The 19,432-nt window shown below is 41.9% G+C and overlaps 3 protein-coding genes across 5 annotated transcripts in view; 1 reads left to right on the top strand and 2 right to left on the bottom strand.

Annotated features, from left to right (window-relative positions):
* The window catches only part of LOC134867715 (inactive dipeptidyl peptidase 10-like), a 679,335-nt gene that overhangs the window by 139,657 nt on the left and 520,246 nt on the right, over positions 1–19,432 (bottom strand). The gene's annotated exons all lie outside the window — the stretch shown is intronic.
* LOC134867426 (inactive dipeptidyl peptidase 10-like) overlaps positions 1–19,432 on the top strand; it is a 237,865-nt gene that overhangs the window by 25,996 nt on the left and 192,437 nt on the right. The gene's annotated exons all lie outside the window — the stretch shown is intronic.
* On the bottom strand, positions 5,811–7,977 carry LOC134867545 (uncharacterized). Its single transcript, XM_063888204.1, has 2 exons — positions 7,626–7,977; positions 5,811–7,465 (listed from the first exon to the last, which is right to left on the bottom strand). Exons 1-2 carry the CDS (start codon positions 7,920–7,922, stop codon positions 5,972–5,974), a joined length of 1,791 nt encoding a protein of 596 aa, XP_063744274.1. The 5' UTR covers positions 7,923–7,977; the 3' UTR covers positions 5,811–5,971.

The following is a 19,432-nucleotide window of genomic DNA, read 5'->3' as shown; positions in this document are numbered from 1 at the left end:
CCCCTTTTATATTTATTAAAATAACATTAAAGAAAATAATTTCTCGGGAAAAAGAAAAATGGTGTGATGTGAAGCACCTTGAAAGCTATTTTTTCGAATAAAAAGTTGTGGATGCAAAATTTGTTTTAGGTGAGAAAAGTGACATAGAAAGTTGGTTACTTTCCCATTGAAAATACTTGGGAATGGGCGGAGCTACGCATTGTACTGCAGCCAGCCACCAGGGGGCTCTGGACTAGCGCTTGCTTCACTTTTAACGGACGAACCTCTGTCCATCAATATATACAGTCTATGTCCCGAGTGAATGAATGAAACGTGAATTATTTTGGTATGAGGGAGCATGGATATTTGCACATGTTATGTAACATGTGCAAAACTCCATTCTAGACCATCTATGTTTGAACTCTCTCTGATCATATTGCTTATTGTGGAACAGACACAATCAGACATGCATCTCCCCCATTGCATGCTGCTCTCTCCTGTCATGGAGCAGATCATTCTGTTACTGTATATGTGGAACAGAAATATCATACACCCACATAGACCTATGGCATCTGTCATGTCCTGTTTCAGGATATGCATTCAGTTGTTATTTACAAAATACTGCTATACAAGAGAGACCCTACTCAAATAATAGGACCTGGGGTAATGAGTCTTCATACATTCATGCAGGCAGGAACCTGAAGAGTGTGTGTGTGTGTGTGTGTGTGTGTGTGTGTGTGTGTGTGTGTGTGTGTGTGTGTGTGTGTGTGTGTGTGTGTGTGTCAGTCAGGGTTGCCAGATGAGGCTGATGATTTCCAGACCAAAAAATGCTCCAAACCCGCCTGGAAGCACTAAGTCCCGTCCAATTCTATTGATTTCTATGGCCCAAGGTGTGTGTGTGTGTGTGTGTGTGAGAGAGAGAGAGAGGGGGTGGTGGTGCATGCATGGTGCATGTGTGTGTGAGAGAGAGAGGGGGTGGTGGGGGTGGTGGTGCATGCTACAGCTGTCACAGCATAGGCTACTGTTGTGCTTTTCAGTGAAGGAGGTCAAGAAACGATGGAGGGACCTCAGGGACACCTATGTCAAGCATAGGAGGGCAGAGCAGGAGCGGCAGGTCAGTGGGGCCGCTGCCTCTCAAAAGCGGCCCTTCAAATATGCCCAAATAATGTCGTTCCTCATTCCCTACGTCACCCCCCGGAGGACGACCTCAAATATCCCTGACCCTGACCCCAGTGACCCCAGTGAGGAAAGTCAGGAGAGAGAGAGAGTGGAAGGGAGAAGTGAGGAGGAGGAAGAAGAAGTAGTGGTGGAGGTGGAGGTGGAGGTGGAGCAGGATGAGGACCCTCACCCTGCACCGCCTGCTGACGAGGGTCCAGGGGGTGCTACTCCAGCTACTCCAGTTGTTCAGAGTAGTCCTGTGGTGAGGCAGCGTGGGGCAGTCCTTTCTCCGTGGCGGAAGCGGAGGGCAGTAAATACACCAGTAAACACTGGTGCTTCCAACTAGGGCTGTTCGATTAATCGATTTTAAATCGTAATTGCGATTATGTATTTAGAACGATGTTAAAACGTGAAACTCGTAAAATCGATTTTTCACTTTAACTAACTTCTACGCTACAGTCCCCGTTCATTTGTCTGGGCTGCGCCCTACTGTCTATGGCTGCGCCAGATACATTTTTGGCTGCACTGGTTTGCCTTACTTACTTCCGCCTCTGACCTCCCCATGGCGCTCTTTCTAGTTCCTACACATTTGTAAACAAACATGTCGGCGTTGGAGTTAGTGGATAGAAAGAAGAGCAAGTCCGTTGTATGGAAGTGGTTCGCCTTCGACGCTTCGGATGAAGAGCAAAGTACTCCGCTTTGTAAACTCTGTCGGAAGTCAGTGGCAGTTAAAAACAGCACAACGAATTTATTTCAACACCTCCAAAAAAACCACCCATCGGAATGGCAGCAGTGTGTTGCAGAGCGGACTGCACAAGGGCACGCGGATGCGGCTACACCACCACCCCAACCAAAGCAAGTTACTCTGTCAGCTTCATTTTCGCGTGGTGTACCGTATGATAGGACTGACAGGAGGTGGAAATATATTACGGATGCAGTCGCGTTCCACATCGCAACAGACATGGTCCCAATATATACGGTAGAAAAGGCTGGCTTCCAACATTTGCTTAATACGCTGGATCCCCGCTACAAGTTACCAGGGCGAAAACATTTTGGCGAAGTTGTCTTGCCCCATCTGTACAACACAACTCGTTCGAAAGTGACAAAGAGGCTGGAAGACGTACAGTTATTTTACGCTACTACTGACTTGTGGTCCAGTCGCACTATGCAACCATACCTGAGTTTGACAGTGCACTTTATCACCGACGATTGGTGTCTTGAAAATGCCTGCCTACAAACGTCTTTCTTCCCAAGCGACCACACGGGTGAAGAAATCGCCCAGGGGTTGAGAGATGGACTGGAGTCCTGGAATCTGAGTGAAGACTGCCTCGTTATCTGGGGAGAGTTATGTGACTGTCTCTATCATCAAACCAACACTCAGCATGTTCAGAAGCAGTCTTCTCAAACCAGAAGACGAAGACACTGAGCTCACCAAAAAAATCAAAGAAAACATCCTGCATTACATGACTGAAAAATACAGTGACCCAGACAAAGACGAACTCTTGGACATAGCCTCGCTGATGGATCCCAGGTTCCGCACGACATACATCAACCCTACCAGGGTGGAATACATTAAGGAGAGAGCTGTCACAGAGCTGCTGTCTTTGATGCCCACTGTGCCTGGCACTGCTGTGCCGGTGCGCCAGGAAGAAGAAGAAGTAGCTGCAGCTGAGCCTGGTCCTGTGCTGAAGAAGCGGAGGAGCTTGTCAAGTTTCTTCCCGAAGAAACCGCCCGCTCCCTCCTCCTTGTCAAAGGCACACAGAATTAGAACTGAGCTGGCAACCTACCTGTTGATCTCTGAGATAAGCGAGGATGCTGATCCACTTCAGTGGTGGAAGAAACACGAAGAAAATGTCCCAAGGCTCTGCAAGTTAGCCAGGAAATACCTCTCAATAGCTGCGACAAGTGCCCCATCGGAGAGGCTCTTTAGTGTTGGAGGGGGCGTTGTAACATGCCACCGGGCATCCCTCAAGCCAGATGCCGTAGACCGGCTTGTGTTCCTTGCAAAAAACTTGCAAATGTGAATAACAAATGTAATGACTGACTGACATTACACACCTCTACCTCCTTCATGGGTTACATTAGTATTTAGCATGCAAAGACCCAGTTTAGTTTAATTAGTAAATGTCTTGTTTTATTGAATATGTTCGCAAGTGCTGATTTTTTTTCTCTCAGAGATAAAACTTATATTTTTTCAAACTTTATTTATTTTACAAAAAGAGTTTTGCACTTTATTCATTCATTTTTGGTTTAATAAGAGCAAAGTTTGCACTTAAAGCCCAATGGGGCAAATGTTCAATAAAAAAGCAGCATATTTGAAATAATTTCTTTGCCTTTTGTCATTTCACAAAATAATCGTAATCGTAATCGAAAATCGGATTTAGAGAGAAGAAAATCGAGATTTCATTTTTGGGCAAAATCGAACAGCCCTACTTCCAACCCTTTTGAGCGGAGGTTGCTGGCAGCGGCTGAGGAGCACGATGGAGTATGAGCCCTTGTAATTAAAATACATGGACCCTGAGCGTGCTGGGGCCTGGATCCTGACATGCTTTCCATCGATTGCTCCCACACAGTTTGGGAAGTCGCAGTGAGTGGCAAACTGTTGGGCCATCTCCCTCCAATCTTCCTCCGTTGGCACAGCCATGTAAATGGGGCTGAGCTCCTCCCAAATTGCCTTGCATACTTCCGGCACGATGATGCCCACCGTGGTCCAGCCCACACGAAATCGGTAGGAGAGGGACCGGTAGGAGTCTCCCGTTGCCAGGTATCTAAATTAACAGAGAAATAGTATTAAATAGTATAAGTAAAACAGTAATTCATTAGTATTGCCTAATGGTTATGACAACAGTACATGCACTGGAAGACTGGCATCCAGACGTTCATTTGAAAGTGTGCATTTCAAACTGTAGGCCTAACTTGTATTAAAATCATCCATAGAAGTTAATCACTCTTAATTTCACTTTGAGAGGGAAATGCTATGTATGCAACACAATTATATGGCTTGAGCTATGGTGATATGGTTATGTATGGATATTTTTGTGTTAAATGGTTTGGGGTGACAGACACTTTCAGGAAAGAAGTACATATAAACATTAGAATAGAATAATAGCCAATTAGAATCATATCCATTAAAAATAGCCTATAATATAGAATTATAGAATAATTATAGAATAATTATAGAATAGAGCCAGGGGATCTCCCTCAGAAAACGCAAATGTGGGTTTGGGCGTGATATGATGCCCTTGTTTTGATAGAACCATTGCGCGCGCGCACACACACACACACACACACACACACACACACACACACACACACACACACACACACACACACACACTCACACACTTACCGGAGACAGATGGCGAGGCGCTCGGCCGGGCCGATGCATCGCCGCAACCTGGTGTTCCTCTTCTGGATACGGGGGCCTACGCGGTGGAGGAGGGCATCGAATTGACCACGGGACAACCTAAAGTACTCCCTGAAGTCCCTGCCGTCGTTCAGGGCCAGCTCCTTCACCAAGCGGTGAAACTCTCCCAGCGTTCCCCTCCGCAATAAATAGTAGGCCTACTTCACCCACACTCTCCTCTTGGGTCTGACCTGCCTTTGCCTGTGCCTCCAATACAGGAGCGCAAGCATCAACACACTAACCAAACGCGAGTTCGCCATCACGAAAGGATGCAGAAAGGAAGAGGCAACAATGCCGGGATGGTTTTTGCTTATTTTTGGAGGGAAAACAAACATATTTTGCCCGCTGGATGCTCATTCATAATTTATTTGTGTGTATATATTTTTTTAAAACACACGTATGTTGGCATGTAAAGATGTTATGTGATAAAATAAGATTTTATGTGTAGCACAAATAATAAATGACTATTTCATTTGTATTTTTGGAGGAAAAATGACGTGGTAAGCAACAAATTGAGAACATCAACCTTTATTTACATTAAATACAGTAGCATTTAATTTACACTTCAAATTATGAATGAAAAATATTCACAATTACACTTGTAATGTTGTTTTTATTATTATAACAGCAAAGTAATTTACGTTTGTTTATTGGCACCATAGCAACAACAACTTCCGGTCCTACCAGCCGTACGGTCGAGCTTTGCGGTTGACCGGAGGAGTTCAATATTTTTAACGTATGCGGAGGGCCTCGGATGCGGTGTCTCTTCCGCACCGCTCTCGACCGGAGCTGATCGCATACGGAGTGCGGATCTCCATTGACATTGAATGACTTCCGGTCAAATCGGATACGTATTACCGCATGTAGTGTGGGGGAGAGTGGGGGCGGTTGCAACACTTTTTACATTTCCTGCAGTTTCTCAGCAACCGTATATATTAGAAAGACAAAACAATTATATATTAAAGCCATATATGTCACCTACCTGTCTATATTGATGCAACATTTGTACATAGGATACTATGGAAGTAATTTGTACTTTAATGCACCCTGAAAATTGTTGCAACTGTCCCCATATATGGGGACAGTTGCAACAGTGCTGAGGGGCAGTTGCAACAGTCAATTAGATGTAATAAAACTCATACTTAGGCATTATTCTTCAAATATGTTTTAGTTTATTTGAGAACAGAGTTCATTGAACTGATTATTAAAGTTAAAAACAGAGTTCATTGACTTAAAAATATTCAAATTTACAACAATATACAAGCAGTAATGATTTCATAACACAAAAACAGAGTTCATTGACTTAGCCTACTAACAATATTCAAAAGGAAAAAATATTTAAAAGTATACAACAATATACAAGCAGTAATACAAGCAGTAATGATTTTATAACACCAACAAACTGATTATTTTAAGTAAAGATAGTATTCAATTTAATTCCTCATCTGACTCACAATTGTGGCAAATGTAAATGGAACCACCATCAGTGCAAGCTTCATGAGCCCATGCCTTGCACTGCCAACATTGCAGCCACACCTCTCTCGGTCTGGAGTAGCTCTCTAAGCAAACTATACAGAAATCTTTCTCTGTCTCAGAGTCACTATCCTTCTCTATATGTTTCTTTTTCAACGTTTTCTTTAAGACTACCTTGGCATTTTGTTTTGTTTCAACTGTGTTTGTCAGTTTTCTTTTGACTTTTGTTGGCTTTTTCTTCACTCCTGCCTTCTCCTTCTCCAAAGCCTCCTTTTCGGGAGTGTCTGTTAAGACGACTGATTTGCGTTTTTTTCGACCATTTGGTTTTGTTCCCTTCCGTGGTCCTGCTCTGGGGTGGGGTCTAACATTCTCAGGTGAAAATGGCAATGGAGGAACTGCAGGAAGAACTGGAAGAACGGAGCAGGATGTCCCAGCCTGCTCCGGAAGAACTGGTGGAAAAACTGGAAGAACGGAGCAGGATGACCCAGCCTGCTCCGGGAGAACTAATGGTGGCGGCCGGTCTGTCACCAAAGACGGCGCAAAGTCACTTTCGTTAAATATGTCACGGTGATAAGGCCAAATTCCAGTGCATCTGAAGCCATTTTGGACATTGACGGGTGTTCCAGCCAATGGGAGGGCCAACCTAACAATCCCCGGAATGTCATAAATTGACATCGTAAGGCCTGGGTGGCTTCTCATCCAGGAGTCGCAGAAGGAGTTTACATGGCGTTTTAGGGGGCCATAGACAGTGCGGTCGAGTGGCTGTAGTTTGTGGGAACAATGGGGTGGGAAAGACAGCATGACAATTCCATTTTCTCTGCAAAAGTTAATCCCGGCAACAGAAAGATGGGAGGAATGGTTGTCGAGAATCAAGAGGACCTTTGAATACAGTGAGGCCCTCGTGTGGTGTTGAAAATGTTGCAAAAACTGAAGAAAATGCTCTTCCAACATCCATCCCGACTTGTTTGCGGCACCAATGCATCCAGGCGGGCCATCCCGGATGAAATGGTCCTTAAAATGGACCCGCGGGAAGATGAACATGGGTGGAATCATGTTCCCTAATGCATTGCCCGCACATGCAACGGTCACGAGCGTTCCTCTTTCTCCGGAGGTTACTGCCCCCACCTGTCTGACGCCGCGCCCGGCAACAACATTTTCTGGTTCTTGGACCGTTGTGACCCCAGTCTCGTCCATATTCCATATGTCTGTTCCTTCAAAATGATATCTGTCAATTACCATGGCAAGATTATCATAGAACATGGACACATTATGGCGATTAAAACTTGTGTTCCGAGACAGACTAGTAGCTTGAGGGCACCGTATAGACAGACAGGGGTGTCGTTTCATGAACCCGAAAAACCACTCCCGGCCAGCCATGGAGCACTCATTCCAGGTATCAGGGTAGGAGCACTTATAGAAGAAAGCCAGTTGGAAGGCCAATCGACGAACCTGCAAAATGGATGTTAAATGAAAATAGAGGTAGAAGGATAAATTTGTTTTATGAATTTATCTTATCTTATTATTTCACGGCCTCATATTCTTATATAATTCTCCCTACCAACCCTCCCTTTAGGCCTACACTCTGCTTTAATATCTTCCTCATGCTTACCTCTTTAGTGCTGAGACCATAGAAAAGGTCAGCTGCTCTTCTAAGATAATCTGCCAAACTATCCTCCTGTTCAGCTGAGAACACCCTCCTGGGAGTCCAGTACCCTGTCCTCATCTCTTCTCCTGGACCTAGCCTTTCTCTTTTTTTCATAAAGCGGTAGAGGGTTGTGTGGCAAATGGAATACTGTTTTGCAACAGACCTCACTGTCCTGCGTTCATTTGTCACTGTAGCAGCTGCTAAGGACATAATAGGTAAAGGGACACCCCTATCTGTTGTCCTCTTTCTGTCTCGTGGCATACTGAAAAAAACAAAACAAAAATGTAGGATACACTGCAACCTAGTTTGACTTTTAAAAAAGAAATGTGTCTAAAACACAAAGAGGAGATACCTGGCTATTGTAATATGTTATTTATATAACCGATGAATTGCCCTATATATGTCTTTGATCTAATTTGCATTATTGTTGTCATGAGGGACAGTTGCAACACCATGTGGGGACAGTTGCAACAAAACGTTGCAACTGTCCCCCACCTGGCAGCCAACTTAAAACAAGCTATGTTAGCCTAACACATTAGCTTTAACACATGGTACTTAAGTCTGTTTAGAGCTAAGAAACTGCACATTCAAACTAACATAACTACAAATATGTATACTTAAAAAGTTTAGACAATATGACAAAAAATCTGATCACAAAAAAAGTTACTTTTATACCTTGAAATTCAGTTCTCCCTGAAGGAATGATGACATGTGGCTGTTAATGTCCAGTAAGAAGGAGGGGTCTACTGAGCATGTGCAGTAGGCGTGTCATGACTCTAGCTCATTCCTGATTGGAGAAATCAGCAATGTTGCAACTGCCACACGTTGCAACTGCCCCCACTCTCCCCTGCAGCCGGCAAAAGTCACAGAATCAGCACTTTAGGGATGGAAATTCCGGCTCTTTTTGTTGGTGAGCCGGATCATTTGGCTTCGGCTCCCAAACGGCTCTTCATTATACCACACATAATTCAATCAAATGTAGCCCTGTTTTGACTAATGGTTTATATGTGTACACATATATCACTTAATGTATTCAATAAGTCCTTTGTACTGAAGTATTCAAAAGTAAACATTACATTTTAATATCAATGATTTACTGTGGCCCATTGTTTGCATTGCATTTACAGACCCTTTTAACTCTCTGATAGCCTACCACCCAATGAATATACTGACTTGCTTGCTAGACAAAGCAGATAGCAACACCTATGTTCTGTCTTGCTGGGGTCATTGCCTTTGACATAAATTGGCTTATTGAGCTCTGTGTTGCTGTTGCTTGTTGTGTACCTGATGCATGGGGGGTAGATCCTGTAGCAGCAGCAACAACAGGTGGAGTAGAGGCACTGGCAGAAGCAGGCACACTGGCCTGCCGTTTTCCTTCCAACTGAACTGTTGGATGCACAGTTCTCATGTCTGTTGAGGTTGTTTGTTGACCCTGCTCTATATGAGAGCTTTATTTGCAAATTCTGCTTTCAGCCTTTGTGTTTGCACAATTGTTAAAATGCAGCCAAATGCTGCTTCTTTTCCTGCTGTCACTTTATGATCGTACTAGCACAGCGCAAACTGACACTCCTCTGCGCACTCCTCTCTCTCTGTTCAGCTACAGCAGCGCACCCCGCCCATCCCTGATTGGTGGCATGATCCTTGTCTTTCCTCACGTGATGCACATCATGCGCGAGACATTCAATCACTGCAAGCATTACTTTAAAAAAAATGTTTTAAATGGCTCGTTCACAGGAGCGAGCCGGCTCCCCTCGCTCACTTAATAGAGCCGGCTCTTTGAGGCAACCGACACATCACTACAGCACTTCGAAAACGGGGCTGAAATAGAGGGACAGCGGACATGCTAATTTGCATGATCTGTTTGGTATTTTGAGCAAAACACGACAGAGACATGTTTTTTAAAATATATTTGAGACCTATAATATATGCCATAAAAGAGCATAATAGGAGACCTTTAAGAACTATGTTAGCTTGGGTCTAGTTGAACTTTCTTGATTCTGAGGAATTCAGCCTGTCCTCGGCACACCTCTAAAACCAACTTTTGTACAGAAGTAGCCTATGTCTAAAGTTGTTTTGGGGTTTTTTTTCAAAATTGTGTTCAAATCACCTTGCCTCCTTCTGGCTTGAAGCTGGAAGAAGGAAACATATGTCCTCTGATGTCTGTTTGTTTGGCATCCAACCAATACAGCTTCCATGAGTCATAAACACAGGTGCGCTATCAAAACCCTTTGGGTGATTTATTTTTGAATATTTCTTATTTCTTATCCCTTGCCCTGGGGAGCCTCTGAGTAGCGGGAGGAACTTCCCACTCATCTCCACATTAGTATGCTGCCTGCTGAGTGGACCCCTGAGGCAGGAGTTAAAGCAGTTTGTTTCCCTTTGGCATCTCAATTAGCTGACTTTCACAAAATTCTTGACAAAACTACAACTTCCCTAATGCGTCTCCAGCAGATTATTTGAGACACTAAAGTTGAGTCATCCAGTGAAAATAATTGTGTATGTAATGGTGGGAACTTGCTAAATACATCTGATAGAGAAGTGTGCTATCGCTTTAAAGTTAACAGTGGTGTAAAATCAGGTACACTTATCAAGTACATTTTTGTGGAGACTTGTATTTAAAATTGTGCTACTTTGTACTTCTACCCCACAATTATTAATACGGAAACATTTTTTTAATACTTTTACTCAAGTACAAGATCTGAGTACTTCTACTTTAACTCAAGTACAAGATCTGAGTACTTCTACTTTTACTCAAGTACAAGATCTGAGTACTTCTACTTTACTCAAGTACAAGATCTGAGTACTTCTACTTTACTCAAGTACAAGATCTGAGTACTTCTACTTTTACTCAAGTACAAGATCTGAGTACTTCTACTTTACTCAAGTACAAGATCTGAGTACTTCTACTTTACTCAAGTACAAGATCTGAGTACTTCTACTTTTACTACACAAGACTATTGAAACAGTACAATATCTGACTACTTCTACTAACCCTGCAATTGCAGAGAAAGCCATTAGACTAGCAGTGCCTTGGACATTTATAAATCCCTCATGGCTTAATGATGGAGGGGCCGTTTTATACCTGAAGGATCTATGATGTCATTTGTGGGCTGCCTCATAAAAGCTGTGCCTCAGGCGTACACATTCAAGGCTGCTTAATTGATCCAGACCTTGTGGGAGGGGAGGTATGCTGCAGGACAGACGGATGGGGGGTTATGTCTGTACTATACTCAATGTGTTAGTATGTTCTAAATCATTAACAGTGACAAGGGAAGCCAGCCTCGCTTCAGTCCGATACTTTCACAGAGGCTGTAAAGTGATTTATAAGTTCAATCACCAACTCATACATACATACATATTAAACGCAGGGGCATGTTTTTATTAACACAGAAAGAAACATAGTCTCTATGTGAGTTGTCAAATTAGATTTATTGGTTGACATTGGCAATATCAAGCTGGTTAAAGAAGGTTATGCATTTATTTTATATGAGGCTCACCAGTTAGATATTTCTGATTATAAATGCTCTCATACTCTTTGTGTGTGTGTGTGTGTGTGTATAAGGGTACATTTTTCGGATACAAATCTTAGTTTTTATTCCTGCTTTATTTGTGCAGTGTTGCTTTATCTTTCAATATTCTTCTCTTAAGGGACAAAATCTTATTTTTGTCTGAATGTTTTATATTATATTATATTGTCATCTATTTTATTTTATTTTAGTATATTTATCTTTTACTTATTTACATTATATTGTCTACATTTAATGTGAGGTATAGGAATTATACGATATGAGAACACCAGACTGTCACTTTTAAAGCAAGACTGCAAAAACAATAGTATCTCTAAACTTTACCCCCGTCGTATTATCAGTATAGTCAGGGTGGTATTAATATATAGTATTAGTTGAATTGGTTAGGATTTAGTTAGCAGCCAGGACAGCAACACTGGCTCTCCTGCAGCTGAACTACAGCTGCTCATATTTCAGTCAGATGTTGTGTCATAACTATGCAAACAGCTGTGTAACTGAGATCAAAATGAAAGTCGAGTTCAAAGCAGGGTGTGGTCCGAGCAAAGGGTGGTAGAAGTAGAGATGGCAAGAAGAGGCGGTGGACCCTATTTACACCCAGGCTTAATTTGTCATGATGGCAGGTGTGATGTCACTGCAACATGTAAGACTTGGGTCGCTGTTCCCTCAATTTACTCATCTCTGAATCTTTCTGTCTCTTAATACCCCACAGGAAGATTCATTTCATGCAGTGTTATTACATGTGGAACATTTTTAAATACTGTGAAAATATCATAACATATCATATCATTTCAGTAGTGAAATGCGTATAGCTGTTTTGCTTGTCTTTGAATTTCATTTCCTTACAGCTCCCAGGTCATAAGGTCATGTGTTAGGGTCAGTCTATGTGTGTTCCCAGACCAGCGAAGAGATATAATCCCTCCACCTGGTCCTAGGTCTACCCCTCGGTCTCTTCCCAGCTGGACGTGCCTGGAAAACCTCTCTAGGGTTTTAGTAGGGCCCTAGTTGGTTTTAGTTATAACCTAATCAATATCTCCCTGAAAGCAGAAGTCTTTGGGTGCACACTTACATTTTCTATTTTGCTGTTACATAAATAGCATGTCAATATCATCATATCTCCTCAATCAGAGATCAACATATCCTTTAAGTGAATAAGAACTTTTTTTAGATCAAGCACTATTTATGTATAATATAAAGCGGCATTAAACGTATGATAAATGTATGTTATTCTTTGCGAGCTCTTACGGGCCACATAAAATGAGGTGGCAGGCCGGATTTGGCGCGCGTGCTTTGGGTTTGACACCCCTGCTCTAAGACATGCCACATAAAGCTTACTGTCAGTCTCACTGCAGCTCAGAGCCACTGTTCACTGTAGATCTGCAGAGCGCTGTAATGTGTGGTTACAGCCAGCTGGGGGGAGTGTCACACTGAGAAAACGCTGTAGAGAGACGCTTATCAGGGCAGGACCGAGTCGGGCCAATTCCAAACCGCTCCCGACACCCTACACACGTCCACTCCATTTGCGTGGAGGGTCTGCCACATTAAGGTGAGGGGGGGGGGGGGAGGGACTATCAAGCCCTCCAACAGAGTCTGCAACAGTCCTGACTTAACCTGCTCCTCTTCCTGACCGACCATGTCCCTAATCACACACGCTGTGTACAAACACTTCCTGTAAACTGCAATGCAAGATATTTAATATTTAATACCTACATACAGATGTTAACAACTTCCTGTTACCTCAGATTTTCTGAACTAAGGATCATAAACCCATGAAAAGGGTAAATGTATGCATTTGATTGTAACATTTTATATATTTACAGACTGTTGCCAAAACCAAGCAGCTTATAATCATCAAATTTCAAAATGAAAAGAGGTTCACAAAAAATAATTGAAAACTGAAGAAAGAAAGAAGCGTTTTATTTTACTTCATTTATTGTCTTTTGCCAGAGAGATGTTGATTTGAACTGTTGTGACGAAAAGTAGAGTTCCTGTTTCTGAGAGAGGGGATATCTTCCCAAAGCTTGCCGCTGTATTTACACCCCCCACCTGAAAGGAGGGAGCCTCATCCAGCTGAGTGAGACTACAGACGGAGTGGGGGTGGGCAGTTTGGAATTGGGCCTGTGTGTGCCTGTGTGTATATGGGATTTGTTCCAGTGTGTGATAGATCTGCAGAAAAGGCACACATCATGATGAAGTATAGGTAGTGAAACCATCATCACGTCTGAAGCCTCTCTCTGCGTGACCTCTGTGTCCTTGGGTACTTGTGATGTAATGGAAACTTGTCTTTGGCACTGGCATAAAGGATCAAATAAAACTCACCATACACGGTACAACATACAGTTCATAAACACAAAGAGTGGCTGGGGTCCATTCAAATATCAGTTTGATTAAAAATATGTCATTTACGGAAAGTGAGGATTAGGTGATGGTGTTGGTGACAAAGTGTCCTATCAAGGATCCTTGAGGCTTGGAAAGGACCCTTATGTTTGAGTCAAGGCATATGTGTGTGTGTGTGTGTGTGTGTGTGTGTGTGTGTGTGTGTGTGTGTGTGTGTGTGTGTGTGTGTGTGTGTGTGTGTGTGTGTGTGTGTGTGTGTGTGTGTGTGTGTGTGTGTGTGTGTGTGTGTGTGTTGGGGGGAAACGTATTCAAACAGGCTGTTTTAGAGGATGGTCACAGCCGATGGAATAAATGACTTAATCTTAATAATACAAACATTGGTACAACTTTACAATAAGACTACCCTTATAAAGGATTCATAGAGGGTTTATAATCAGGTTATTAATTAGGGTTTGAACAATTTATTAATCATTAATAACCATTTATAAACCAGCTCTAACATAGTTTTCATACATCAACACAGGCTCACTATTTGGCAAGATGACTAAGCCTTATATGGCTACCTAGCTAACTTCATCTTCTTCATCAGCCAGCATCGTTGGTATCTGTTGTTCACTGAGTTGATTCTCCCCCCCATCCATCTTGATGTTTCTTGGCATCTCTCGGTTGCCCTGTTTATCTCTTGTCTTATAAAAGCTTATTAATGATTTATAAAGTGTTCACAACCTAATTAATAAATGAATTACAAACTGTTTGTAAACCCTTTATAAGGGTAGTCTTATTGTAAAGTGGTACCCAAATATCTGTTATGATGTCTTTGTTCTTCAAAAGCTAACCCCTTACAGAGCAGGGAGGAGGTCCACACTTCAAAAATATAACAGTGATCAGCTCACACATGAGGCATGCCAGGCTTAGAGAGGATATCAGCAGCATGTCGGGGGGGACGGATGAGGCTCAGATTGCCCCTCACTCTCCCTGCTCTTTCATATCTTTCTGGAGAGCTTAAATTCATTGGCATAGATATCAAAGGCTGCATTCAGGAGATAACCTATCTAGGAATTCATCCAACCCCCCACCCCCCTCCTCATCACAGTGGCCTGGTGCATATCAATATTGCTGGAAAATCTGATAGGAACACAAAGGAAAGGACAGCATCAATCCACTATGCTCGCTTTGCAGTGTTCAATAACAAAAGACACATGTCCATCAGTGGCATTCACAAGACATCCAGGAATTCTCGGAACACCCCTCTATTATTCTCTCCCTCCCCCTGTTATGTAAAGTCAGAACAGGATGAGGAACATTGGGTATATTGCTAATTAATTTATGTTAATTGTCGCAGCTTTGACAATTACGAAATCCTGATTAATACTCATGATGGGGAATTATAGATCTGCCATAAGCCCCATAATCAGGAAGTAGGTTGTTGAACTTAAGAGGTGAAGTGAAAAAACTGAACTTTTGAAAAAAAAAACGTTATTCAAAGGTAATAAAATTGCTTTCAACTAACTTAATACAATGATGTGAGATGTTGTTTTACATAATACATTTATTAAAGTCACCGTTTCAGTTTTTCCAGTATGGACATAGTGTGGAACAATTTGTCTGTGGCTATTATTATGGTCCATTAAGTATCATATTAATACAAATATTTAGTGAGATTTAATTTGACTGAAAAATATTCCGGTTTATTGTCAATAGCTATTTCCAAGCCAAATCCATATAAATGCTTTTGAATGTAAATGCAATTCTGGCTTTTGTTTCTGGAACTACACTTTATTTACATTTTAAACATAGATTACAGCATAGAACATTTATTTCTGTCTCCATCGTCGTGATGAACTCATGAGACGAACAGACATGCAGAGAGATGTTTCATTTGCTGCAGCATCCATGCACTAAGCCAGACATCGGCCTTCTCTAAGGGTCTTAATCCTATCCTGAAGGACAGATATTGATGTATGAGACCCCTGAGACATCTTTTATGAAAAGTTCTCCACTGGAAAAGTTGGCTGTTTTTTTCACGAGTACCATGGGATGTCTTGCAGCTTTGCATCTCTCCAGCCTTTCACGGACTGCTGTGTTTCTGAGAACATCCCTGACACTTGGAGGCCTGTCTTGCTCCATTTATTTATCTATTTACTGCACTCCTCAGACATGTTTGGCCATCCATGTCTACTGCGGGGGCTGTGACCAAGCTAGGCTGATATATGGTGTTTCAAATGAGAGACATTAAGGGCTTTATTCGGTTTTTCTAAGAACGTTTACTTTTGCTAAGTGTCAATTGAGTTGCAATATTTTAAGATGGCTAAACAGGGTTGCTAACACATCTCCCTGTGCAACAAATATATAAAGAAAGTGATGAAAACTGTTTTGAGCCCTTCTAAAACCTAATACAAACAAAACACAAGCATGTATGGAATGGACTAGCAGTCTGTTCTACCATATAAGCAGGTGATGGCTATGGTTGTATAAACCCCAATGTGAGTGTGCTAGTCGTGCTAATCAGGCTAACAGCTTCTATTAGACACAAAGGAACTGAGTTCGGCCATGCCCCAAGGTAGGGCTGCCCTCGACTAAAGATTTTGCTAGTCGACTAATAGTCGTCAATTCAGGCGATTAGTAGACTAATCGTCTCACGTAAATGATATATTATGAGTTATATATCTTAAAAAATCAACAAAAAAAAGTTTTCTTCTCTCAAAATGGTTTCAGTTTCAAAGGCTGATAAAGAACGTTGTTATAGCAGCATGGTACGTTGTGCTTCACCTGAAATGTAAGATAAAACTGTAATAATTTCTGTGAACAAGCAGCGAGCGCACACACTGAGCATTGAGTTCTAGTTTCTATTATTCATATCTGAATATAACAACCCAATAAATACCACACTGGATACAGCGACAAATATGCGCCCTGATCCTGAAATGAAAGCTTGGATTGATAGTTTCTGAGCTCAGAATGATTATATATATTACAGGTTTATATATGTTGATACAAAGCTAGGCTACTGCCTGACCCACTGCTGCTGTTTTACTCCGAATCTGAGAAAGGAACACACCTTGTCGGGATAATAACGCTCCGTGTTTTGTTATGATGGCGTGGATACGGAGGCACCTTTTTTCCAGCGGAGTTTGCATGTCACCTTTTGGGGCTCGTCCCTTACATGCTCAGAAGGATCTCACACTTTGGATATCCTGCCCGACAAAATAACTTAAGGACCAGGCACAGCTCTGAATTAAGTCTGAGGGGGTTTCCGGCTGAGGCGCCGTAGCACATGCAGCGTGCAGATGGAGCTTCTTTTCGACTAATGAAAAATTAATCGACAAATGTTTTTTTCACTGACTAACGATCAGTCGACTAATGGGGGGCAGCCCTACCCCAAAGATGAATATCTTGGAAGCAAATGTTACACAGTCACCAATCTGTGGAATTAAAAGTTGTTTGTCCGTGACATGATACCATGGAGCCGCCCAAAAAGTTCCCCCATAGACATAAATAGACGTGATCAATAACGTTTATTGAGTCACCGAGATTTGTTGCAAGTTTTGTTTCAAAAATAAGGTCGCTAATAGGATCTAGAAGGCTGCTGAATTAAAGTTGCCGAGTTCACAATAGTGCTTTTTTCATGATATTGTGTAATGTTTTGAAGCCATTCAGTGCAAAAACACTTCTTTAGGGTTTCTCATTTCAAAAAAGAATGCAGAGCTGTTTCAATATGTGCCTCTGCAGAGCAGGCAGGTTGCATGGCCTCATGTAATTCTGCCTCAGCGTTCTATAGGAGAGAGAATACAACAACTCAGCAGTGTGCTTTTATTGTCATGAGGTGTACACCTGCCAAGACATCCACTATGATCGAGAATACACGTGAGGGTGCAAGAACACACCCACAGCTCAACTGTATGGATTAGTCTGAAACTATGCTGCTTAGTTTCATTAAGTGAAATAAAGAGATTGTTTATCCAGGTTAAAAAAAACTCACAGCCAGGTTCAACAGAACCCAGGCGCAATGCATTATGGGGCAGTTGAGAAAATGCTAGAAGGTCACGCTGCATAGTCAGAAATAGAGCATGCATCCAGGCATTTCTTGGGATTACAAAATATAAACTATGCGGTGTGTATGCACTAAAACTACAGTGTAAATGTGTGTATGAATAGTCTGTGTGTACACCACTTGACCTTAATGTTGTAGCTGGGAGAGCAAGCTGAACCCAGCAGCAATGAGAAGCCTCTAACTGACTGAATCAGGTACCAATTCTTAAAAAATGATGTTATGTATTGAGTTGTAAATCTGTCTCTGTGAACTACAACAATGGAACGCTTGAGCTGTGAGGGAGGCTGGGACACTCAGTTGGTATATATTCACAGTGTGTATTGCTCAGTCCCTCCTAGAGAAAGCAACGTATCTGGGCCTGACCCTGCTTTAGTGGGACACATTTAATGTCAGGTGAAAAAAAGGACTTAATACAATATCCTACTTTCCTAACTTTGAGTCTATCAGTTCTTATAGCAATATTTGTTGTTTAATTAAGGTGGATTTGTTTAGGACAAAAGCATGTTAGCCACTGAGGAGAGATGTGTGTTTTTGTGGAATCTGAACATAACCTCTGTAGAGCAAGGTTAAGTTATTCATACTCACCCAGTATATGGTCTAAATAAAAAGCCCCAAGGTTTTCCCTCTAATCCTGTCGATGTCATTATGCTATCTGCCTCATTATACCACACATCTCTTCCCGACTTAAACCTGGAGCAAAGGACTCCACCTAACAAAGTGAAATAAAAAGCTTCTTTAGGTGGACCATCATCTCTGATTCTCTGGTGATTGACAGGAAAACAGCAGAGGCCAGTGATTTCCATCAGCAGTCTATTATTCACACCTCTTCCTCCCATGATCCCCAGCATGTTTATTCCCAGCCTGCATATGAGGTCAGTCATCTGCAGCCCATAATTGATTCCCTGGCTGGAAAAGGCATATTTACTGGGGCTGCTGCTCCATCTGCTACACTGTCTCTAACCTTATCAAAATCAAACGAGCAGAGAAATATTCCATAAAAATCAAAGGCAACAGCGGGGATTTGTCTCATATCTATGGAAATGTATGTTTTCTGCAGTAAAGGCTCCAGCTCTGCAGTCAATCCTGCTCTGCCTTATCCACCTGATCTCAGTCATACCCACACCTTTGTGTTCATATCAAACCACATCTGACAAACAATTGTGCTTCCTAAGAAAAGTGAAGGAAACAGCGTTGTAACAAATTCAAACATTGTTATTTTTTTTAGACAGTGTGGAACAGTCACAGTGGACAGACTGAATGTGTTTCAACGCTGCCTCTGTCTCCTGCCTGTTTACTTATGCTGACAGCAGGGGTCCTGCTGCAAAATGCTGAATGTATGATTTTAAATTCATATTTACCAGCAATTGGATTTTACTGCTGTGGAGCTGCTCAGAATAACAATTTTTATTTTAGAAAAATACAGCAGACACAGAGCAGGTGTCCTTCAGCATGTCATCTAATGTCAGTGTGCTGAGAGAGAAATGACTAGCTGAATCACAATCTAAGTTTCCCAAAATATCCCAAGAATGGGAAGACATGTATTTTAAAAAACAAGTCATCTGACTTATAATGACCCTGACATAAGCGGTTTATAATGAGACAGTTTATAATACAAGACCAGTTTCTGATGACGTTCAGAACCATTTTTTTTCCCCACATGTTGTTCTTACACCAACTCACAGTACTTTGCTTGATTTTATAATGTTTATAGTCTCTTTGTTTCTGTAGTATTTTCGCCTCTGTAGAATATTCCAATTTATTCTTGATAGTTCATGTGTGTGTATTTCTTAAATACTTTATTGATTTGTCTTTTTTACTGTGGTTATGTATACAACTTGTTTATGTTTATTTAAATTTTG

The sequence above is a fragment of the Eleginops maclovinus genome, chromosome 7 (assembly GCF_036324505.1).
Source record: "Eleginops maclovinus isolate JMC-PN-2008 ecotype Puerto Natales chromosome 7, JC_Emac_rtc_rv5, whole genome shotgun sequence".
Taxonomy (NCBI): Eukaryota; Metazoa; Chordata; class Actinopteri; order Perciformes; family Eleginopidae; genus Eleginops; species Eleginops maclovinus.
The sequence above is the reverse complement of the archived record's forward strand: the minus strand, read 5'-3'. Positions and strand labels throughout refer to the sequence as shown.

What these genes read in the sequence shown, in the direction of transcription:
- LOC134867545 (XM_063888204.1), bottom strand. Translation starts at nt 7,922, where the DNA reads ATGCCACGAGACAGAAAGAGGACAACAGATAGGGGTGTCCCTTTACCT. An exon ending in ATGGTCTCAGCACTAAAGAG is followed by an intron (nt 7,466 to 7,625) that starts GTAAGCATGAGG and finishes TCCATTTTGCAG; the next exon opens with GTTCGTCGATTGGCCTTCCA.